Source organism: Frieseomelitta varia, unplaced genomic scaffold, assembly GCF_011392965.1.
Source record: "Frieseomelitta varia isolate USP_RPSP 00005682 unplaced genomic scaffold, Fvar_1.2 scaffold_20, whole genome shotgun sequence".
NCBI classification, from domain to species: domain Eukaryota; kingdom Metazoa; phylum Arthropoda; class Insecta; order Hymenoptera; family Apidae; genus Frieseomelitta; species Frieseomelitta varia.
The window spans coordinates 2,265-27,872 of record NW_025109750.1 but is presented as its reverse complement, the minus strand read 5'-3'; the positions used below and the strand labels follow the sequence as shown (position 1 = coordinate 27,872).

Genomic DNA, 25,608 nt, shown 5'->3' with positions numbered 1-25,608 from the left:
CTAGACTACGGATTTTCATGTAAATTTATATTTTTACGAATGCAGCTGAAAGAAATAGATTTAAAAAAGAGGCTTCTTTTGTCTTATCGGAGACCAGATAGCGTTCTGTTTTGAATTTACGTATTATGCAGCTTTAAATTTCGTATAATTCTGCTGCTTAATTATAAATATAAATTTATTTATCACGGACGCTGATATTTATTAATTTAAATGAATAAATTACATTTAAATTAATAAATATGATAAATAATAAATTAATAAATATAAAGTAATAAATTATACTGATATTATAAATGTATGTGTGTATTATGATTCGAATTTTCTGCACTTTTTCTTAGCATTTTACGTCAACAATATTGTTTTAAAAAATTGTAAATAATACTGTTACCAAAGTGATGGGAAATCTTATTCGCATCGATCAATGAATTAACAATTATATTATTCTACTTAAGAAAATGCGCGTTTACATGTTCATTCATCAGATTATGACGCTTTGCTTCAAATCATTCGTTTTTTATTTGATCTATAGTTTCCATCAGTAATTTGCATTCGTAAATATTATTGCAACAAAGTTACAATACATTAATAGATATATGTATACGTATATTATATCACATAAACGTACGTTATATATCGCACATTATATATTACATATGTATCGTATTGTATTATAATATTAAGGCGGCAAATAAGCATTGCACAGTAAAGTTAGAAATAAAGAAAGAAAGTAACGAGAACACATTTATAGTTATTGTCGTTGTTTTTGTAAATGAGTATTACTTTCTGAACGATCCTCGTATTTATGTTCATGGTACTCTCCCATGGCATTCAACCAGATATTTTACGAATAACGCTAATGCGACGAAACATTAAATTCCGTTTTCAGGAACGTTTCGTGTCCAAATGCTTGTTCAAGATATACGAAATACCTAGCGTGGCTCCGGCACGTTAATCTTCTGGCCATTCAGGCGAAACGTCTTCAGTCGAGGACGTAGACGACACGACGAGACGCGAGATTATTCGATTCGTCGTTAGAATTATTTTTTCTTTCTTTCTTTTTTTAGAAACCTATTATTCGAATAGCAAATGAAAATTTATAGACACTGTATCACGTACGACTGTGATTTAATATATTTGAGGCAGCAATTGAGCTTAAGCTACACTTTATGCTCTCGACAAGACGAGAAATTTAATTTTCTAAAGATTTTCTATGAAAATTTCACAGTCAATGCGTTCGAGAAAAATTACGTTTGTTTCCTATTTGGAATATTTTATATTCATTGCATTACAGAACATTTTTGTTTTCTACAAGAAACCCACAAATTTAGGAGAAACTGAACGTAGACGAGAAAAATTATGCGTAGTATCTTTTGTTTTTTTCTTTTCCTAATATCTAATAATTCCACAAAATTATACAAAACACATCCGTTTAATAATTTAATATTCCATAAAAATTCGACAGTCTTATAAATCAAATTGGAATGCATATGAGAAAAATCATACCATCGTGTATCTTTCCTTTTCCTCCCTCTTTCTTTTTTTTTTGCTTCATCATTTTCCCTGCCAAAAATCTTAACCAGCTTTAAAATTCTAGCTTTATTATTTTATGCTCATCACAGGAGATCTAATATTCAACAACGCTTTCCCACTTTTTCATCTTATTAAAAATTTTAACCCCTATTCCGTCTTGAATATTTTACGTCCATTATAACACACAATCCATATTTCTGCAAGACTATTTTACATCCACTATCGGAGGTTTAATAATTCCACGATGGTCGAAATAGTTTTGATAAAATTTGAACGCGTAAAAGGAAAGCCATAAAAAAAAGAAGAAAAGAAAAGAAAAGAAACGAAGAACGAAACGTGAAAAACTTACCGAGTTGATATAGTTGATGAGAGACAACCCTCCGTCCCATGGGTGTTCCATTTCGCAGGAGATGTTGGCAGGCCTGAGCGCGTGCGACTGTTCCAGGGTCCTCAATCCCACGGCAAACACCTGTACGCTGTCGTACATGAGAGCTGGCTCCGCCTGAAAAAAAGAAAACGCACAGCTTTTTCTCAGTGTCGGTTCTACCAGAAAGCAGCGTCGCGACGCTTCTTTCCAACCGCGTTAAATGTTCTCACAAGCCGGACGGCCGTCTAAATTATGAGATCGTCTAAGTTATGCAGCTGGATAAAATCACTTCCACCAGGCACCAAAAAGAAAGAGGGGTCGCTTTTGAAAATTATTAAACGTGCGTCGTCGCGAGCTTTCGCGGATACTTGAACGAGTTTCAGCAGCCTGGTTAAACGAGTCGTTCCTTAACGGAATTTCTACGCGAATTCTTTAATTTTGCATTTCCAAGAAGACGTCTTCAAAGACGATGTAATAGATATTTTAATAGGAGCGAAGAAACGAAAGGGATTTTAACTGATTAAGGAATAGGTAATAATGCGGATGGTCAAAATAATAGATATTTCAATTTCTTTAAATTTCGTGAAATTACAGAAACGTAAGCAGAGAGAAGAAATGACGAGGGATATATTTAAGAAATAATAAAAAAGTAGAATTGATTAATGTAATTTGACTGAAAAATGAAATTGTGAAAATGGTCAAACAGTTTATAGCTTTCAAATGATTCACTTGAATCTCTGATACAAGTTGCATGATATAATGCTTTAGTCGATGTTGAAACAAAAAATAGTAGATATTTTATCAAGAAAAAAAGATGGCAATTAATTTAAAATTAATTTTTCTCAGGTGTTACTTTCGTGGAGAATAATATTTTATTGAAAGAAGGGAAGGTGAGATAATCTTCAATTATCTTATGTTAAAAGAATATTTAAAAGTTAGCTAATTTTAATCACTCGTAATTTTTAAGAAACACGAGATTTATCAAAAGAAAACAATATAAATTGGATACGAACTAGCTCATATGCTCTTTTTATGAAAAAAAAAAAAAAAAATGATAACAGCTATTTTATTGAAAGAAAAATAACATCGTTTCAGTTGATTTATAAGAATTAATTTCGATTTCGTATCATTAAAAAAAAAAAAAAAAATGAAAAAAATGAAATACACGAAGAAAAGACTATTAAGAAAAATTAAGAAACAACAATAGACATTGTACTTGAAAAAGAAGCAACCGAGACAGCAGATTGAAAGGACCAATTCCGATATCAAATAATAATATGAAATAATTCCGACATGTAATGTATTAAAAAGCGAAGGATGTAGGACAGATTTTAGTTGATTTAGAAGTACATGTTAATTTCGGTCGCGCGTTATTTTTCACGTTGGAAGCGGCGAGCTTTATAAACGAGCCTGCACGTCTCCGCGCTGTTATGAAAATAGTTCAGACTTCCATCAGAATTGTTGAAAAGAGACGCGGAAGCGCCGACATTAGCGCCGCGGCGCCAACGTGCGAACGCGTTTCACATTCATCCGTCGCTCTTTGATGAAATTAAAAACGCGTTTTTGTCGCTTGCACGTAGTCCCTTTAATTCCTGAATCCAACTACTCCCCGAGAACTCTGTTCACTACCGATTGCTTCGCAATTAAGCTGTAAACGCAACAATAAAATCTAAATGAATGAACTTATGAAAAAAATAATGAAATAATAATGATCGTTGCTCGAGAAAGTTCAGACTAGCATAAATATTTAGGAAGAACATACTTAAATTGTTGTTTCTTTTATGTATAAATCTATTGCGTATAAAGATGTACGAATAGTTTTTATGTATAACAGTAAATGATGCAGGTTTAGATTAGGTTTAGGTTAGATCTACATCATGAATCTAAAAAAAAAAATCATCGTTTGTATCTAAATATACACAAAAATTCTAGCAATAAATTTTAATATATAAATTTAATATATAAATTTAAATATGTTTTTTTTTTTGAAATTTAAAATATAAAAAAGTACACATAAATAATAATAAAATCTGAATGAACGAAATTGTGTGACAATTATCACCGTGAAGACTAATCGAGAAATGCATACGTTCCTACATCGTGTACTCAAATATTGGAAATGATAATGATAAAAATATTGCAACAATAATCGGGTCTTGTGACGATCAATTTGCACGCGATTGAACGTTCCAAGTACGGGGGAAATTGCAACGAGCAACAAAGCAATCCCAATCGGAGATCTAATTATATATTTCAACCAGAATATTTTCGCGTTCGTGCCCGGTGCCCTGAAGGTACATTAATCACATTGTATTCATTCTGTATTGTATTCATTCAATGCGCGGGGAATTTCACATTCTTGCCGCGGAATTTTTCGTAATTTTATTTCACAGGGGAGGGAGAAATATCGTCGCGCTACCGAGACTGTCAGTTATTTTTCCACAAAACAAATTCCGAACCCGTTGTTTACCCGACAGGCGCGCCTAACCACAAAGGATTCAAAGCATACCCAGGTTCAAATCAATTTCCTGTTCAGCTTATTTTCGCGTCCTCCTGGACGCGAATCAACCGGGATTCCCTTCGTTGCACGGTCGGCTTTAATTTTCCGTGTAAACAGACGCGCGCTATGTGTTTGATTACGGCAAATAACGATGTTAACGGTATCAACGTGATTCGTGAGCAATTCTCGGCAAACACGCTAAACTTCTGAACACAACTGAGAACGGACTCTTGATTTTTGTCAAATTTCGATAGCAAATTTCTTCAAGCAGAGCAACGAGCTGAGAATATTTTCTGGAAAATTCGTGACTCAATCGCAAGAATTGCAAATTTCTTGCTTTGTATTGTAAATTGCTTTACAATCGTTACATCTACAGTGACTGTCAGATGCTTCCGGTAAATGGGTAATTTTACTGAAATGAAGAATTAAATTAATGTGCAATGTCCTTTCTGTACGAAGAATTTTATTCATTTAGATACGACCGAATTTTATTCAATCTTGAAATTAATAAGTTTAAGAATTTTTCAGAATGTAATATGCTGATGATAATATAAAAAATAAAAATGTGTTTCTGTACTCCTCGATCTTAATTAATTTGCTACTAAAGTTCCAACACCGTTATCGCAAATTCGCTATGCTGCCGAGATACTTATGCAAGTCGTTCAATATCGTCGTCACGCTCAAGGAACCGCATTAATTAACGATAAAGTAATAATCGCCGAAGCGATGGAATCGAGAAGATGATGTATCTTCAATCTACAACATCAAGGATTTTATAGAAAATCCTCTTGGACATTTTTAAGCGACCTCGAGTAAACGAGTTTGAGGATTACGTGGGAAATACATTGTTCTACAATCTCTTTAATCCTCAATTTTATAATTTTCCTTTCAATCTTCTTACAACTGGTTATTGTAACCTTTCACGTCGTGTCGAATCAAATAAAGTAGTAAAATCTTTTGTCAATCGAATTTCTTTAAATTGAAAGCTGATTGATTTATATTGTCGTTCGTTAATTGATTAATTTAAAAACTACTATTATTCACATAGGCACAGTTATCATCATTTGCTAACAGATTGAACAAAATAATTGATTTATGGAAGATACAATTTAATAAAATAAATACTCATTAGAGTTAATTGTAATTAGTATTCAAACATCAAACCAAGAATCAATACCACAGTTTGCATCACGATCACAGTTTTACATTAATATTATATTTTAATTAATATAATATAACATAATATAATATTATATTATATTATATTATATTTTTAATTAAATATTAATATTATATTATATTTTATTAATTGTAATATTTATCGATGGAAAAATTCGGCAAAATCTCCCTCAACAATGTATCTATAAAATTCCCAAGGAATGCTCAATTTCTCGAAACACTCGGTATCAACCGTTTCCTGATTCGATATCGAACGTTAAGTTACAAGTTGTTCGGAGGAGCATTACTCCCCACGGACACGAATAATTCTCGTGCGATATTTATTAGCCGTCCCACCTGCCATTACTAAACGAATCAACCGATCGACAGGGCAAACCTGGACTCGTCGATACACGTTAATGAGCCAACCATCGTTTCACCGATGGTTCGACGTTGAACGCGATGACGCGGAAGAACGCGCGTTATTCCACGCGTTCCTATCTATTATGCAGCTACCGGGAAATTCGATAGAGAGGCAGAGATACGCGCACGAAGGCTCGGCGTTATCGTGGAAAATTATCAGCGTTAACATTCTGATGAAAATAATGGGAAATTTATTAATTTTCTCGATTTCCGTAAATACCTAGTCGACAGGAGAGAACGAAGGATCGTCGACCGTGAAGAAAATGAGGAACCAAGTTTTCGAAGCATTTTGTGTTTACCATTTATCGAATTGGTGTACAGTAGAGCATCGTTCATATAAATTTGTCGGCGGGATTCGTTCAATTGTAATTTACGTAATTATATAATGATAATTATGATCGAGGTTTCATCTAACTATAATACGAGTTTATACCGATTTCCCCCTGCACTAGTGTTTTGTTTATTCGATAGAACTTTAGATTCAAATAAACGGATCCGATCAATCGAGAATTCATTGAATAATTCAATCAATTTAAATTTGGCCGAAACGGAGTTTATATAAATGGAGTTTATATAAATGGAATATTACTGCATGTTATAAGTAGCTTATTGCGATTTTCTATCTGTATACAATATGTGGTAAGCGTGTGCTCTTTTCGAAGGTGATTTTAGATATCAAAATGCAGCAAACAACTGTTGGTAGACACATTTACCGTAACAATATCTTAAATGATAAAATTTTTGAAAAATCATCAGGTAAGAATTTAATTTGGATTTCTCGTATATCAATTATCTGCTAAATAATAAATTTAAATTATCTATCGAATTCTTTGGATTTCTTTCTGTGTTTTTACTCTATTGCTAATTAGTATGCGCTCAATGACCTATTCGATCTCTTCTAAATCACTTTTATGAAATTTCTACTGTTCCAACAGAATACTTATTAATGATAATTTGTTACTTACAAATAAACTAATAACAAAATATTTATTGGAAATAGTCTAACAAGAAAGTATGTATTAATAAAAGAATTAAAAATGATCATTTTCTTGTACTAAGATAAAATATGTAACCTAGTAAAATATAAAACAATACAAGATTTTATTTATTAAATATTAAAGATTTATTAAAAAAAAAATTGATGCAACATGTAAGAGATTATATTTGACATTTCGTTCACGAGTAACGAAGATGCATTAGACATCATTTTTCCAAAAATTGAAAATATTCAAGGCATTTAGAAAAGGAGCGTAGAAAGAATGGCAAGGTCTGACCATATACAGCTTTTTCTACTTAGAATTAACGCAGGCAAGACTTACACGTAAATTCGCTTTGTCTGGCTACTCGTATCTTTCTCTTCTATCTTAGGATATTCCAAAATTCCATATAATACAATGAAACACAATGACATATCCAAAATATTGCGTGTAAAATAATTTTTTTCACCAAGATTCCATATTTTTAATTATATTCCCCAAAACACGAATTCCTATAAAAATTCACAATCTAAATACAAGATACAGTTCCTTGTATCACAGGAATGTTAAAAATAAAAACAATATCGCAAGACATTCGATCGAGGAGGGGACAATAATATTCTTACATTTCACTTTTGCATTCTTCAAATACACCTGCGGAACGAATGAAACTGAATTTTTTCCCACTCAATGAAATAGTGCCAAATTTCTATCAATATTTCCTCGTAATAAAAACGAAACGAAACAGATATTTCAGTGTGCAATTGATTGCGTTATAGAAAACGAGTCCCGCCCAAAAAAAAAAAGAACAACAAATAAAAGAGACGAACGCAAACAGACGCGAAACAGAAGCGAAATTGACAAATACCGCGGGGTGAAAAATTTAATAACGACTCAATCTTCGTGGGTAGCGTGGATATATAACGGGAGATCGATTCGGCCAGGACAAATGGCCGTCAAAGTCCAGTGAAGAATGATACGCAATTTCGTTAACACGATCGTTTCGTTATCGCCCGTGGCAACGCCAAACGGCAAACGCACGAATGAAAAAGAGTGCTCGGGGGATCCTTGCTGTCAGAAATTTCGTAGCTGAAACGTAGTTCTCACTACGAACGGACACCTCGTTACTTCACGCTTAATTGGAGCGTGCTTTTAATTAGCTCAAGCCCCAGAGACAACTTGGCGACTAACTTACGGTATCTCCCAGTTAAACCCCTGATTAGTTCAACCCAAGTTCAATGAATCCCACTGTTTCAATCATAATTTCCATTGTAATAATTAATATTTGCTCGGTGGTGGATGAACTTTCTGTTCGAATGATTCTTGGCAGTTTTCTTTTTCCTTTTCCTGTTAATGAAAGAGAAGAGCGTTGAAAAATATTAAATTAGCTGCGGAGGGGGAATCAGTCTCGACTGGCTTAATTAGTTGAGGTAATCTCCTCCCCCGGCGGACGTAAGATCGGGATTTTCAAGGATCTGCAGATTATTAAGCTCTTTTCTCCTTACAGTTTTTGAACAGGGGGATTTAATGTTGCTCCTGCCCCCTCGTTTCCTCCGCGAGCCTCGAATGAAAAAGTTTGAAATTTTTGAAATTCGGAAGAGATCTCATATTTTGTATCATATATGAGGAATTTCGCTTATTTATAAGCAGGCTGCTTATACATCTTTCTGTAAATTCGTATTTTTCAGAATAGAATTAAAAAAATTGGAATCTGGATAGAAAATCCTTGTATTCTATTCTCTGTTGTTATGTTATAATCTATTCTGTGCAAGTATTTGCACTTTGAAATATCCCACAAAAATCTGCAGTTTACATAGAAAATACATGAGAAAATGATCATTAGTGATTTTAATTTTTAAAATTTAAATTCTTTTTTTGGAAATTTTTACTATTTTTAACTTTCAACCAATTATTCTTGAATCTGTTATTAATTTTTTAGATTACCATTCACGCAGAGATAATTTCAAGAATAATTATTTGCTTCAATTAACAATCTAGGAACTAAGAATTGTTACAAATGATTCATTTAGTAATTCTGTATGATGAATTGATGAAAAAACAATACTAAGGCTACCGTGTATATTCAAAATGTAGATTTATAGATGAGATTTATAGATACGTAATTTTCAAGATTCATAATGTTACGTCTGTTTAGAGCAAGCGAGATATATCGGACACAGAGGCGGAGGAATTTTATTTTGAATTTCGAAACGATTAATTATATTTATCGCTGCGCTATTTAATACACGTGGTGTAATATATATATGTTATTGAGTTTAATTAATGCAAACTGGCCGCAGTTACATTAATCCTATGGCTCGTATTCAAACTCTGCTACAAGTTGTGCGAATTCTCCAATTGCTATTCTCGTTTTATCTTTGTCAATGGTAATTTGCATAAAAAATTTTTTAAGCATCTCCGTTAAATTTTTTTCAAATTTTTCTTCACCTCTTCTTATTAACCCACACACTTTTTAAATTTCTTCTCCTCTATCTTTTAAACTGCCATTTCTCGCTTGCAATTTAAATTAAATGCTGTCCAAAGTAATTGGTAATTCAGTAAAATAAAAGAATAAAGAAAATAAAATTTTTAAATAAACAAAACTGGTAATTTCTCCACCAAAATCTATTCTATTCGATTTAAAATTTTCATGTAACTTTTAAAACTCAGAACTGTATTTTCCATTATTTCTAAATAATTAGAAATACGAACGTTCGTTTCTTGAAATTTTGCGCCATTCGTCGAGAGGCTCGTATGAATCGCGAGATCAACGTTGAGATCAAGGGTGGATGAACGACCTCTATCAGATGTCTTGATCCTCCACCGTAACGGAATAATCATCGGTGGAAATTAATTCGTCGGCCCTGTCATTTTTCTTAGCTTAGGATTGCGAGGAGGGAGAAGAAATCCCCCGGAACCCGTCTGTTTTCGAGAGCAGCGCGGATCAGTCATGTTCATTAGCATTTAAAGCGAATCTCGAGTAATCGTCGTGCACGAAAATTTCGTCCGCAAGGACAGTCTTTCACTTGGTTGGGAGGGCGCGGTAACAGAGGATCTTCATGATTTATAATTTAATATTGGCAAAGGAACAAAGAGCAAAACATCATTCGCGGCAATTTCGTTTCGGAATTCGTTCCCGATTGAAACCAGCTACTTCAGCCGCGTTGTCGCGCATTAATCAACGATTCGACTTAATTGCACACCGGGTGTAACTGCGCGGAAATGCAAACGGAAAGCACGACGAAGAAAAACGGTGTATCGATCGTGCGCGAGGAGCGACGATACTCGTTCGAACGATCGATGGATACAAAGGGGCGAGGGGGAGAAGATAGGGTGTAGGAATTTGCGAAAGTTCGCGTGGAATGTTTCGGACGAAGGTGGAAACGTCGCGACGCGCCATTAGAATGTTAGAAAACGCACAAGTCTAGAAAATATTCGCTCGATGGAATATTGATAGAAATTCTATCAATAATTTAAGCTTCTTCGAGAAAATACAAAGTGCGAACAATCATTGTACGTGAGAGATTAATCATCTATTATTCATTATTTATTACTATTTATCTGCGTTCGACAAAAGATGAGACCTTGTAACGTCAAAAAGAAAAAAAAAAAAAAAAGAAGAATGACGATGTTTCTTATGATAACGATAGGTACAAACCACGGAAGGAATCAAGGAAATTTCGCGTGGAGCGTGCCGGAACATGGCGGAAGTGTCGCGACACGACCGCGGAAGGTGCAGCTACAATAGCATGAAATTTAAAATCTAATAAGCGGCCTTCAGGATGCACGCCAGGCTCACAGCTGGCAGGGTAGCAGCTGGACGAGAGAGGAAAATCAGCCATCCTGCCAACCCCTGGAATCCCGTTGTTGCAAAGACCGATTCCGGACGACTACTGCCTGCCGGATAAAATAATAAAACTCCCTCGAGCGCGAGATAGCTTGATTTATGGCGGCGAAAGCAGAGGTTGTCCCCCTTTGTGTCGACTGAATTCGGTGATTCATTGGCCGGCTGGAATGTGGCAGATGAAAGTAGCGAAAGAATGCCGGGAGACAGGTGGCTCACTGTTTCAAGCGTTTGCCACTTCTCTAGAACTGTTCTCCACCAAGCTTCTCTCATTAAGTTGCCAACGACGTGACGTTTCGTTAATTTGTGATTTGCCTTATGGTAAATTCTACTTTTCTTCTTCAGTTATTGGAATTATGGAAAGAGGGAACTCGAAGAAACTAATATTTCTTCTGCGATTTTCTAAATTTCGAAGAGAGTCGAAAGATAAGGAAGAATATTTTATCATAGTTCTCTAGAGAATAAAATATTCTTTTTATGCACGATTTCTATGATTGGTTGTTAATGTATCGAGGATCAGTATGTCAATGCGATTTTTTGAATCAACTCGTGTCGTTAAATTCTGTTCCGCAACACTGGAGTTACGAAAGGAAATTTCAATTATGTTTTCAGCCCTAAATTCTGTAAAGTTTCATGAAATTTCAAAAAATTGAAATACTTACAATAGTATGATGAAGTATTACTTGGTTTAATTTCATTGAGAATTTGATGAAATTTATTTCTTTATATATTTACTTGTCTTCTCTTCTCTTTCGCTACTATTCCTTTTATTTTATTCATTATTATGCATTCTCTAATTTGCACAATTTCGAAATTTTGAAAGTTTGAAGAAAAGAAGAAGCTCAACATTCCTAACAAAGAATTCCATCTCTGATCATTTTCCCAAAAGAAGAAAGAATTGATCAAATACCATGCATCGAATAGCGATTATAAATTCCTTCCTTAATGATAGATAAAAAGAATAGACTTATATTACAAATAAATAATATGAAGAACAATCTACAGAAGCTAGACACTTGCAATTGCTTGGCCTTCAAGATCGAGAAAAATCCTCGAACCTCGAGTAACAAAATCGTTAAATCGACAATAGCACTAATTGACGAAGTAAACTCCAACGAGCCATTCACCTTCGGCCGAGTCTTCGTTTCAGAGAAATCAGAAACAGATCGGCAACGCGTTGGAATTCAATTAGTTCGTTCGATACTTTGAATCGACAGCCATCTTGATTACCACACGACTGATACTCCACGCTACAAAAGAAACGGATCAGTATGCAAGGAGCGTCCACCTTGTAACAAGCTCTCGACGTCTCGAAAAAGAGAGCCGCAGACACATAGCCGGACGCGCGTTTATTTTTCCAGACGAGCCACGCCTCGGCCCCTCGTTTCTACACCCTTCGTCTCCTTCGGCAAAAAGATCGGTCTAACAGGTGTACATCCTTGTGTCCAGGAGCCAGCTTGTGCCTTTGGCAAAGGTGGTTAGCTCACGATGCATCCTCAAAAGCTTCAACCTTCTTTCAGCTCACGCTTTCCCTTCTCCTGCCACTTTCAACTAAGCTTGATTGTGACTATGCTCTTCTCCCTTTGCTTTCTTCTCTCTTCTTTTTCTTTTTTCTTTTGTTTTCTCTTTTTCTTTTTTTTTTTGGAACTTTGTGTTGGCTAACTTGATCGTTTAACTTGCAGGGAGGAGCAGGGAAAAAGTTGCGGAAGGTAGAGGAAAGGTCGAAGGGAATAATGACAGAGGTGAACAGACAGACAGGTAGAATTCTGCGGACGCGGCGTGGTGGTACCAGCGGGAGATCTCAAAACAAAGACTGTCCGAAGTAATAATCTCAGCCTGACAAATTCCATTCGAAGGCGAAGAGATTGTAAAAGAAGTGAGATTACGTGCGCGAGAAGTTTTGCTATTGGAAGGCGAGAAGGGGCATCGGCGACAAGAGTCAATTTTGAAAAACACGTTGTTCGCAGATGAAATATTTTTTACAAGATGAAAGGTTCTTATAATATTTCTAAAACAACACGAAATGCATGTATATTATAATTTAAGATGCATACTGAAATATAATATGCATATACTGTCATAATAACAAGATTATGAAGTTGTTACAAGACCATCGAAAAATTAGATATTTCCTTAGTTTTACCAATCACCGAGTTCTGTACTACATTGACAAATGAAATGGATTTCAATTAGAATTTAAATAGTTTTTAATACTAATTTATATCATTTATTCGATATTTGTGTAATATTTAATATGGAAAACGACAATTTGAAGACCATCTGAAGATTTTATTCCTTTAATTCATTACGTATTTAATATTCGTAATTATAAAAATAAAAAAACAACAATTCTTTGGTCAACTTACGATAGTGATGTAACAGTATGGAAAAGTTCTTTGAAATACGAATATAAAATTTTCTATGAATAGCAAACGATTTAGGACTGAGAGAATTTTCGTGCTAGAATAGTAGTGCGCAGCGGAGAGTGAAGAGGTATCTAGAGAATGCACGTGGAAATTTAGCATGCATGGTACACTATGTGGACATTTGCTTGTACGTGGCAAGAATGTATGCTGTGTGTGATTCCTTTAAGAGTATCATTGAAAAAGCAACGGACTCCTGAGAAAACCATGGGAGAATAAGCAAGAGAATCCTTTACCATAAGAACTAAATTCTTATTTAAATGAAAAAAGAAACGATAATTGTTTCCTCTTTTATTTGATCGTGAAACTTATTTACTCGACATTCGACATTACATTAGAACTAAGACATTTTTATGCAGAGAATAGAGAAAAGTTTGAAAATTAAGAGAAAATTATAGTCAAATCGTGAAAATTTTTTATGCACTATTAGACTGTGGGTTTTCATGTTTTTGTGGAAAATTTGAGATCAATCATGTTTGAACTGACAATTTCACATATTATAGAAAATCCAACTTGAAAAGCGAGAATCATGGGAAAGTTTCGAAAGACTTTTCACAAAATTACAAAATTAATTTTGTCATGTACACTGAAATTCTAATTATCTCGTTTGTTGCAATTCATTTTTATACAAAGTAAAGATATTATAATTAATAAAGGCAACAAAGATACCGATCATCAATCTCAATCAAACAGATTTGCCATTGTTAATCTCTCCAGACTAGATCAGCATTAGCGCTCTTAATTCAAATGTTCCTCACTGTCTTTACGTGCAAACTTTCGATCCGATATAAAAAGAGAAATCTGTTCCACTTTACCGTCTGTCGAACAGCGACTTCCCGCGAGACGTCGTTTCACGCGGGAAGAGTGTTGCACAACGTCGCGGTCTTTTCTCATTCGAACCCTGGTTACAAACGATACGAAAAAAGCAGCGAGGAGACGTCGACTGCCCGGCTATTATTAGTTTTACCCAATTAGCGAAATGAGCGCACCACTCGGCCGTCACGTGATTAAGCTTGTACGGTTTCCTTTCGCTTTTCAGCGAGATTATCCGCCCGCACAAAGACATTCGAACGAAGAAAGAAATCGCATCTCAAGGTTCGCGCGTGTGCCTGTTTTCCAGAGCGGCGGCCCGATCAACCGGTCCCGATTAGAAGCTTCGGCCGCGGCTAATCTGCCCGATTAAAACGTTACGCGGAACGCTCGCGAAATGGGAACGTAACGACCGGCAATTCCCTCGTCGAGAATTATTTTCCAGGGAGAAGATCCCTAATTGCAGGCGATTCGTCCCACCTTTCAGAAACTTTATTGTTTCGAAAGTTTCCCGCGGCGAGAGCCAAGTAACGCGCATCCCCCAGCTCCTTCTCTATCCTCCCACCCCCTCGCCCGACCTCATCCCTATTTCTGTGGAACAAAGAAAATTGAAGGGCGCAGTTAAATACTTTTCATTTAAACTAACGTTGAACGTTCTTAACGACGAACGTCTCTCGTCGCTTCTCGAGTCGGCGATTTTCTTCTCGCATTCGATCGCCGAGAGTTGTTATTTACTCGACAATGTGAATTCAATACTGGAATCGTATACCAAACTCGTCAATGTGACGGATGTTAGACTTTTCTTTTGATGCAGGCGCCTTCGTCGAAAATTGACATCGATGAAATTGAAATGAATCGTGATTGTGCAGATCTGTTCATTTTAATGATTGCCATTCAAACTATATATAGATTCGATCGAGTAACTTTTACGATGAATTCTATGATGAAGAGGTCTTTCATAATTCTTTTATGACTTATTGGACTATCCTGCTCCTCATAATAGATCATTTTTGTACATTCTATAGTATCTTAATTCAAATTTAGTCAAATTTAATCGAAATTTAGTTAACTAAGTATTTTCTTCTCTATCTTTTATACGAACTTGTTCATTTCTCCAAATGAAATTGAAATAAAAGATGCGAGAACAAATTCTTATTAATATGTATGATTTTTTGATTAAACATCTCTTTTAAAATATTATAAACGTTTCTGTTTCGCCGACTGTAATATTGAAATATAAAAATGTAAAATTCGTAACAGGTATAACTATTATTTATAAATAAACCACGGACGATCGTGTAAATTAAAATTTTTACGAGATTAATCATTAAACGTCACATTTATAGGTATTACATTTATTTAATATTAATATTCTGCCGTGTATTTCTGCAATTACAAAAATCAATAGTTTTGTTCAATCCCGGTTTGTAATTTCGGTTCGCGCGCTCGTGGAAGAATTTGCCCCTCTAATTAACAAACTTGCCCCTCTCATAGCCTCGTTCTTGCCCCGATCTTAATTGAAATTTACGATTCTTGCCCGCTGCCGATTTGCAAATTGAATTTCCATTCGGTGCAAATGAACGTGCAACGCGCGAGCACGGTCGAAAAGTCGTGGGCGTTCGTTCGAATCTGCGGAACGAGATTAAAGATCACGCGCCTCGATTCTTTTTAACGCGAAAAACAAACGGAACAGAGAAATTTTTATACGGTACAGACGAAACGGTGATATTTCAATTTGGCTCGCGCGTTCGTGATACGACGAGGGCGTAGGATTTCTCTTTATTTGCCACCATGTAGCGGCAACGCGATATTTTTACGCTTTATACCGAAAAAAACCGAGGTTTTTTTTTTTTTTTAAATCGAAAATTTGTCTCTCGCGTGTGGAGAAATGTTTATAAACTGGTGTGGTACACGTGCACGTCAATTTGTAAAGCTGTATTTACAAGAGCTCTGTATTTGAGCTTCTGATTGTTTTTTTTTTTTTTTTTTTTTTTTTTGTATCCGATTGATGGATTATGATTTTCTATTTGTCCAGATAAAAAATTAGTGTTTTTTAAAAATTGGTATTTTTATTACATACGCGTGAAACATTCTGAAATTTCGATAGTTCTGTGATGAGACACAATTCACGATTGTATTCGACAAGATTATTGTTGGTTCATGTGTGCATACATTTAGAGTACTTAAATTATTTGTTATATTACTAAGCCTCAGTATTCAGTGGAATCTTCTTTAATATGTTTATTTTATGCTTAGGTTGATTATTCATGCTATATACTAATGTGCAGTAAGCATTTTACAATTTCTATATATATATATATATTACATTTTCGAATTGGTTTTAAATTTTGCTGACATACATATTCAACTGGCATGAAAATTTCAAAATATTTCCACATGAGAGTTTTTTGTCATAAGTGTTCAAATATTTTTATAAACTACCTGTTTGAAAATTCTCTTCATGCCTACATTTATAATAACTAATATACATTTACACATTGATTTCAAATTGTCGTTGTGTCTCATTCACAGTATCAACGAAATATCAAAATATTTTACATAATACACATAATATTACACATAGAAGTTCTTTTATGGTAAGAGTTCCAACACATTCACGAACACAATACTCAGGTTATACTTTAAAAATCTATGTTACAAAATTCACTTTCAAAACGCAAAGCTATTTATTTTACTTCTGTGCAAAATACAGAGATCTGATTTATAGAAAAAGCTTCAAAGACAGCTGGATAATTAGAAAATTTCTTTCTTCACTTTATCACTATGACGAATATCGTAAATCATCTCAGAAAGTTTCCATACATTTCTCCTCAAACTTCCTTCGCATTTCCCCCCCCCCCCCCCCCCCCCAAAAAAAACACAGGACTGGCAAAACGATTCTTTCTGCAGACAAGATAACGGATCAAACAGGGAGCATAATTCCGTTACCACAGCAACCGTTCGATTAAATCTCCCAATACACCCAACACTCTTTCTTTTTTTTTCTTCTTTCTCAACGTTGCTTCGTTCCTCCGAGAGAAATCTCCTCCGGTGTTAATTTGATTTTCCTCTTAATTTCTCTCTCTTTCTCTCTCCCTCTCTCCATATTATCCGACACATTTCTTCGGGACCCGATTGTCGATTCAAACGAGCGGTTCGAGGGCACTTCAAGCGAGCGTCGACTTTAAAAGCCAGCGAATTAAGTTCCCCGGCTCGGCGAGAAATACGGTTTCTTTTGTGACAGCTATTCCTCCGACTGCGTCTCGTTTCCCTCGTGCTTCGATGTGTCTTATGAAAAGCGGTTACGTCTGGTGAGCCGCGAAAAATCTATTTACCAAACCGACCTATACCCAAGTTATATTCTATAGAGGAGCAACGTGTTTTTGGCGTTAGCCCGTTAAAATATGGAATGGAAAAGGAATGGGCGCGTTCGCGTGCGCAGTGATTCGAATACTTGGAAATCTTTTATGAGCGTATCGTCTATTGTACGAGACGATATTGCAATCTCGTTGGCATTAAGAGTGAACGGATTTATGAGAAATTCAACGCAATTTTGTTGCAGTTTTGAGGGATTGAAAAAAATTTCTTTAATCACTTTTGAAATTATCATAATTTATTGCACGTTTCAATTTCAGACTGACTCGAAATATTTTAAAATTAAAAAGAAGTTGACGATTAATTAAGTTCTCTTCAAAATACGTATAAACGAAATAGAAAGTTGAAAGTATTTTAAAATTATTATGTGAATAAAATTTAATGAACTATGTTTAACAATGATATATTTGAGATTAAAATATCATTAGATTTTATTTGATTAAATATTGTATATTGTTCAGATTTATTTTGAAATTTGATCAATATAAAAATTATTTTCTACGATAAATGTTTAGATATTTTAACCATTAATTCCTGTATCAATTAGAAAATAGAAGCTGCATGTATACATGCACTGTAGTAATTGTATAGAAAATAGCTCAACAGTCAAGCTCAAGGGTTGCATTCCTGGAAAGGAAACCCTCTAAGGAAACCCTGGAAATATTGAAACATCCCCAATAACATAAATAAAGCTAACGTAGATGTTGCCACTATCTAAACCCATTTATTGATTAGTTAGTTGGTTAATCGAGACTTGCGATCAATTTTGTCTCTTTGTTCTCCAACGAAATCGCCAACAATGTCTGCGTTTATTTATTAATTCTTTAAAGAGTATTAACGTAACATCTCAATCCTTTTCAATCAATTTATATCATTAAATTCTACTTTTTAATATTGGATATCGAATTCCACTTTTTAATATTAAAGGAAATTCCACGTATTTCTGTAATGCGTTTTCTTTCCATATATCATCCATTTAAATTCTATAACGTCACGTTTGATGCTGGAACTACCGACGACTGAAGTATAAAATTTCCATCAGTCACTAAAGTAAAAAAAAAAAAAGACAGAAAAATTGTATAACACAACGGAGCACACAAACTTTTATATTAAAGCTACTAACGTCTGTTAAAGCTTATAGATCAAAACTTAATTTAAATCTCAAAATTTTATATTCCATTTTATATTTATAACATTTCTAAAAAAAAAAAAAAAATTACAAATTAGTCATTTCGATCACTTTGGTAGGTCCAGTGTTAAAGAAATCAAAGTATTTCTAACGCTATTATAAAGTATTACTCGATCCTTGATGGTTTAATATTTATTTTCTTCTTGCATATTTAAAGCGAAACTTAAAGAAATCGAAGTATTTTTCATAATACCGTGTCAAATCATTGTCCACGATGGATTAGTTAAGACGTTTGTCTTCATTCCTCAGAGACATCACTAACAATCACCGCGTTCACGTTAGAATAAAAGAAAATGACCAGGCTACTTCTAGAAGATTTTCATATTATTCTAGGGACGAGAGGATCTCGTTTGTACACCGACTTATTTCTTCTCTTTCTTTTTATCGTTACCCCGTGGTCCTGTGGATTTTATTTGCATGAAAAACAGCAGCGACAAAAGAACGCGGCGTTTCGGACAAACAAAACGAAGAGAATTTGGTTATCTTGACGAACTGTGCCCGCTGGAATAATAAGAGAATGTGAACCAGATGGCCTCTGTATAAGCCCGGACAGCCGTTTGCATTTTCAGCGACGTAGCTTCCCGTTATTAAACCATGCGGAGGAATCCTAGCGGAATTTTATGAAGATTTTGAAATGAGGTGATATACTTGGCTCGCTGCGGCAGATGTCAGATTTAGTACTAATTCAAGAGCTCTCAACTTTCGTGCAACTTCGATTGCCCGTGCAATCGATGGAAAGAGCGATGGAGAACAGATAGCAGGCGAGTTTGGGATATTAAATTTAGGATGGACTCTTTCTTTTTTTAGTCGAGGGACAATTTTTCACGTGAAACGTTGTGTCTGTGAAGATAACAAGTTTAGTACGAATTTGGGACAGGTTAAGTTTACCAACTCGAGGAGTGATCAAGAACAGACGGGAGTGAAAATTCGAGATATGATTGGATTTGGAAGTTTTCTTAAATGAGAAATGAAATATGTGTTATATCTCTGATACAGATTGTAATATCGTTTGAAGGATTGTTAATTTTTGTTGTGCTCTGATAGTTCGACTAATTATTAATATTTCATATCAAAGATGACCAAGAAGGAGAACAACAGGAGAAACAAATGGGAATCCTATTTACTTATAGAATATTAAATTTAATAGAATTTCTTAAGGCGAGATACCTTTTTCCCGCAATTATATAACATAGACAATGAAAAAGCAGATAATAATCAAACTTGAAACAGGCACAGTCGTAATTAGAACATTAAATTTAGATTTTCTCGTTCCGTTGAAATGGGTTAAAATACTAGATTCATGTAGTATTCAAACATTTTTCTCCATCAACAGAAAAGACAATGAAGAAACATATAATTATGAAACTCGGAAAAACTTCAAAAGGCAGCAGCAATCTCCTCTCTGGTAAATTTCACAATATTTCCCCCTTTTATTACGTTCCGCCCGTGTACGAATATAAAAATGTGGACAGAATTCCACGGAGACCGGATGATACAGCCAGTTTCGAAATTTCGTTTTGTCACGGGAGGTGACGCGACAGTTAACTGATGTCAGGCCAGACACACTAATCTGAATGCAAATCGAGAAAAAGTAGCAAGGTTCACGTGTCGTATAAGCACAAAGGTCGCTGTTCTGCGCTCCCGAAAAAAAGCCGTATCACCGACGAGATTCGATTAACGCGCTAGTTTAACCTCCGCCATAATTCAACGCTCCGAATATTTACCCAAGTGTGGCCACAATCTATCAGATAATAATTTGGAACAACGAACCATCACTGTTATTTTTCAAAACAACATCGGAGAAGCAACGTTCGCCGCACGTTCAAATCAAATCAATCAAGTGGCTTTTTATTTGAGTTGATTCATTGAAATAAAATAACAAACAATCCCGGGACAAGGTGATACTTCAACCGATCAGTATTTAAAGTGTTTCTCAGTGAAACATAACAATAGGAAATACAAAAATATAAGACGAATAAAAATTTATTTCATTTGGTAGCTGAACAACGAGATAATTTTTAAAGAAACATTTTCTTGCTCGAATAAACTACCGTAAAGTTGTTTCAAGGTACAACGTCGAGTCAAATAAAATGATGGTTTGTTTAAACAACCGACTTCCAAATATTTTATTCAAATAATGCCCGGCCCTGTCCTCACCAGCGTACGAGCGTTTGTTGATCGAGCACGCTATTTCCCATGGAGCTTTTCTCCTCGTGTTGTTTTACATCCACGGGTCGACACGTGTTTCGACAGTTTCCATCGTCGGCCTGCTTTTCGCGTCGTTGCTTTACGATCAATAAAGTATAGCCAACGCCGGACACAACGCGGAATTTTCAGCGTTTACCATCGAAAGGTTTCCAATTATTCATAATAACGTTTCGTGATACTTGCTGCCTGGATGAATTTCCTGCTTGTTTCGCTGCGAGAAAGATTCAGTAGAATGCCTCGATTATCGAAATAAAATTAATATCGAACGCGATCGATCATCGGAACTTTCGAGGCTAATGGAAAATTGTGTGAAAGAGAGAGAGCCTGGCAAATTAAAAATAGAAAGCCCGAGGAGTTATTATTTTTGCTTGTTTTAAATTGTTAAAGCTTCTGCTTAAATGTCGAAGAATTATTGAAATTGTCATTCTATATAAATTTTTGTACAATAATAATAATAAAAATCATTTTACCTGTCATCCGATGTTGGGTAATAATATATTAATTTGCGTTTCACGTAAATTCTACAATTTCTAGAATAAAAAAATATTCGGGTGCTATTTTAGTTTATTTTATATAATATTAATGTGATTTCTTTTCATGGTAACTCCGAAGAATTAAATTTAAGAATCCAAATTAACATTTAAAATTATTTGGCCGTTAAATAAGATTATTTTACATTTTCAAATAGAATCTGATTCAATTATATATCACCTCGTGTGATTTATTTGATTGTTCCATATTATTTTTAAAATAACAGTAATAAATCACTACAATCGTTATTTGAAATTGTTATTTTTTATCTCCATTCCAAATAAAATTTACCACCCTCTTTGATTGTAACCATGACAACTCTAATTTTATTCAAAGTCTCCGGTCACTGAATTAAGATCAGTCTTAATTTTCAACGCCTTAGACCTTTTTTCTTTAGTAAAATCACTTGTACGTATAAATACAAACTCTCTCATACACAGTTCTCACAATAAATATTATACGTAAACTTTAATATTAAGACACAATAAACTTAAGTTGCGTTTCTGTTTAATCAATTGATATTACCAAATTCCATTTTTTAAATATGGAACCAAGGATTTCCAGTTTTACAAAATCTGAACAAATTGTAACGAAACTTTTAATGAAATTTCGACACGATTTCGTTACAATTTCTCTACAATTGTCCTGAGAACATACAACACGTTGAGAATTTCCAGCGATCCTAAATAGACGACCAGAGGCCTGCAGATCTCCCCCCCCCCCCACATTTATCTACATTTATCTATAATTCTCGAAAGAATCTCGAAATCCCCCTTTAGAAGCCCCGCAACACCTCCTGCATACAATCGTCACCATCGACTCGGCGCGTCCATTTAACCGAGCAAACAGACACGTAGCCGTCGGATAAAAATCAATCCCTCGCGTCGTATGTGCCGCGAATATCGAAGAGCCGTGGTGCAATAACAGATCGCGCAAACATCCTTAGAACACAGACGCAAATATTCGGTAGTCGACACATTCGTGGCACAGCTTCGAATCTCTCTCTCTCTTTCTTTCCTACCTGTATAACTCTCGATTTGTTGAGGATCGTATTCCCGGACGGTTGGTATCGCTCCATGTCCCTCAGGATGCCCCGCACGCCGACATCCTCCGCGTCCACCAGACGGAAGGCAGTGATATTGACGAAATTGTACTTGAAGTCCTCGAGGTCGAAGGTCTCGATATCCTGGAACAGATCGGCTCGGTTATCGACTCGCGTGGGTGAAGATCCGTCTGGCTGTCCCCCTCCTCTTCTATCGATGAGAGTACTTACGAAAGTTGTGAAGAGATAGTGGTACTTGTAGTCGTTCATTTGCAGCTGCAGGATCTGAAAGCAAACGCGTGCAACGATTGATCGTAGTCATCAGTGAGGTATGTACGTATATCGCTTGTCGCTCATCGAACGATTTTAAATTGGTATTAACTTTCGTACAGACGGCCGCGGTTACTGTAATTTGAAGTCGGACGTTTTAATATTAATCCTTCAGTGGCGACGACTTTTCCGGTCATTTTGATAAAATGAAATTTGAGTTATTTAGATTTCGATATCGAATAGGTTCAATTTCTGTAACTTTAGATGATCGCGTGCTGATTTCGTTTACATGTTAATTGTCGAATTTGGTTGATAATTTTATACGTAACTATGAAACTTTGGCGTTCGACTAACTTCTGGTAGAGGGTTGTGCAGGAATCAGTTGTTTTCGAGGGTTAAATTTATATAGTTTCTAATGGGATCTAACGATTAGATTAAAAGTTGGTTCCCACTTAAAAGTTAACCAATTGATTGTTAATTTTATACATTTACAGGAAACTTCAAAGTGCAAAATTGGGTACGATTCACGAAAAAAAGATGAGATCATTGAATATTTAATTATTCCTCGTTACTTCTCAAAGATATTTTACGAGGCCTAACGTTGACAATAGTAAGCGAAGGGGTTAAGAGAACTTAACATTTCATTTTATATAATGAAATGTTCTCCGTTGAATTTCAAATGATCAAACAAGACAATTTAAGAGAATCAACGTAACTAAATAGAAAACTGTCTCATCTTAGAGTCATCCGTGACATATTACGACAAATATACATTCGATCTCAATTATTTCCTATTTTAGAATCGTACATTTTACACATTATACACATTCTGTTCGATTATTCACACTTTTCAATTTCCCTCCAAAAAAATTCATCGTCTACACACTTTGCGTTTTAATTTTTCAAAGACGGTCGTGGCTCTCGAGGCAGCGAAGGTTTGCGTTACACGATTTAAATATCAAAAGAAAAGGAAGAGAGATCGGGAGAGGAGGCGAGAGCAAACGCGCCAGCGGCGGTTCGAATGGCTGGGAGATATTTACATCGAAGACGCGTCGGGATTATCGAAGCCACCGGCACGGGAAATCGATACAGGAATATGTATTTACCATTCGTAGAAAATGATGCATATGCTCCGGCCTGGTATCCACGATCAGATTTCGTATTTCCTTGCTTTTCATCTCGGATAGAACCTGCCTGTAGGAATCCGGGTCGGCCTGCCTGAGGTTAACCTCGATCTCCCGAGACTTCGGCGACCTTACGAGCTCTCGTAGCTTCACCAGTCCTGAAACACCCGATTAAGTTGGAGCGCGTTACATCGATTAGAATCAACTCGAGATTATTCACGTTTCTTTTAATTGTAGCGAGGAGCGTAACTGACCAATTGGAAAATTCAAACTGATATTTAATTCTTTGGTATTTCAGGTATTTATATCTATGTGAAGAAAGACAGCGGTGTTGATATTTTAAATTAAGAAATTTAATGTACGGATGTATGTAGCTAAGAATCATGCTTCACCAGCGTAAAAAATGAATTAAAGATTTTCCAATTTTCTAATGACGAGTGAACTGGTCCATCCTTTAGTTAGAATGTTAATTAATATTTTACCTGTGGTTCTTAATTAATATTTCAACCGCAGCTCTCTCAAATTAACCTAGAACCTTCGATTCTTAATTTCCCTTCGATTGAAATAGCTCAGAAGTCGATAATCGTGGCAAGTAGATGTGTGTCAAGAATTCAGGGCAAGTTTTAAATATTTCAGAGGAAAGATTCTTAATCTTTCCACCGATTGAAATAGCTCGACGACGAAAGAACAGTAAAGTCAATAATCGTGATAAAAAAATTTCCGATGTTTCAGGCGAAGGATATTCGCGGAAAGATTTCTAATTTTTCTTCGACGAAAATATTCCGACGAGGGAAAGCCAATAATTATGACAGTAGATACGTACGAAAAATCTGCCGCAGCTTTATATAAGCTGTTATAACCGCAAAGGGTTAACATACAAAATATTAAGATATAATTTATTGTAAAATATTAGAAAAAGTAAGACGCGTTAACTTACTTTCCGACCCTATTATTGTAATCACATTGCATATTTTGTTTCTCCTTTTCTTAACTGTAAAATATTATATTATTTCTCTATGACCATTCGTTCACTGTATTACTCTACTAAATATACATCTTCAAGAATCAACTCATCAAACATATTATCTCATTCATTCCTTCAATTTTTATGCATGACGCGACTGTATATACCATGGTGCATTGACGATGGTTCTGAGAATAATGGATTGTAACGCTTCTACTTTAGCTATGTGACTTTCGGCTGCCATACTCCACAATTCAATGCCGTATGTCCAGATTGGCTTGATGATGGCTTTATACATTAGTAATTTGTTATCTACACTAAGCTCCTTACTGGTAAGCCAGTACATGTTCCTTTCTTTTTATGCGAATTTGATCGAGTTTGGCTCGTATATGGTGCTTCCATATGGTGAGTTTTGAATCTAGGTAGATACCCAAGTAGTTTATTGTCTTAGTTTGGGGAACGGATATGTTGTTTAACACATGTACATATTCCTAAATCAAATATTAAAAATCGGAGACTATTCTTAATGCCATTATTGGTCGATTTTTTTAGTTTCATTGCCCATTATTAACATTTTATTCGCCTGTGGAATAATGTTATATCTACATTGAAAATTATTGAATTAAATGTGAACGATTTCTTATTTCGATAGCTATTCTAGATCAATTTAATTTTTGACAGTAATATAATTATTTTCTACATAAATTAGCATTTAGAATATTTCAACAATAATTATAAGTTAAAAACTAACCGTGTAAACGTAGTTTCACTTTGTAAAAAATATAGAAAATACAATATTTATTGTTGACTTAAATTAATGGAGGCTATGAAACAATAAAACTGTAAAATTACTGATTGTTGAATAGAAAAAGG

The 25,608-nt window shown here is 35.0% G+C and overlaps 1 protein-coding gene across 6 annotated transcripts in view; it reads right to left on the bottom strand.

The window, feature by feature from the left end:
- LOC122526860 (glutamate receptor ionotropic, kainate 2-like) overlaps positions 1 to 23,938 on the bottom strand; it is an 80,859-nt gene extending 56,921 nt beyond the window's left edge. For 4 of the 6 annotated variants that reach the window (XM_043650457.1, XM_043650459.1, XM_043650461.1 and 1 more), the window contains exons 1-4: positions 23,754 to 23,938; positions 22,609 to 22,662; positions 22,357 to 22,521; positions 1,880 to 2,032 (exon numbers count right to left, since the gene is read on the bottom strand). In XM_043650457.1, the coding sequence (XP_043506392.1) occupies positions 1,880 to 2,032; positions 22,357 to 22,521; positions 22,609 to 22,662; positions 23,754 to 23,825 (444 nt within the window). In that variant the 5' untranslated portion in view covers positions 23,826 to 23,938. Of the gene's footprint in view, positions 1 to 1,879; positions 2,033 to 22,356; positions 22,522 to 22,608; positions 22,663 to 23,753 lie in introns of those variants that run through there. The other 2 variants (XM_043650460.1, XM_043650463.1) reach the window with 2 other exon arrangements.
- Positions 23,939 to 25,608: the final 1,670 nt, after the last annotated feature.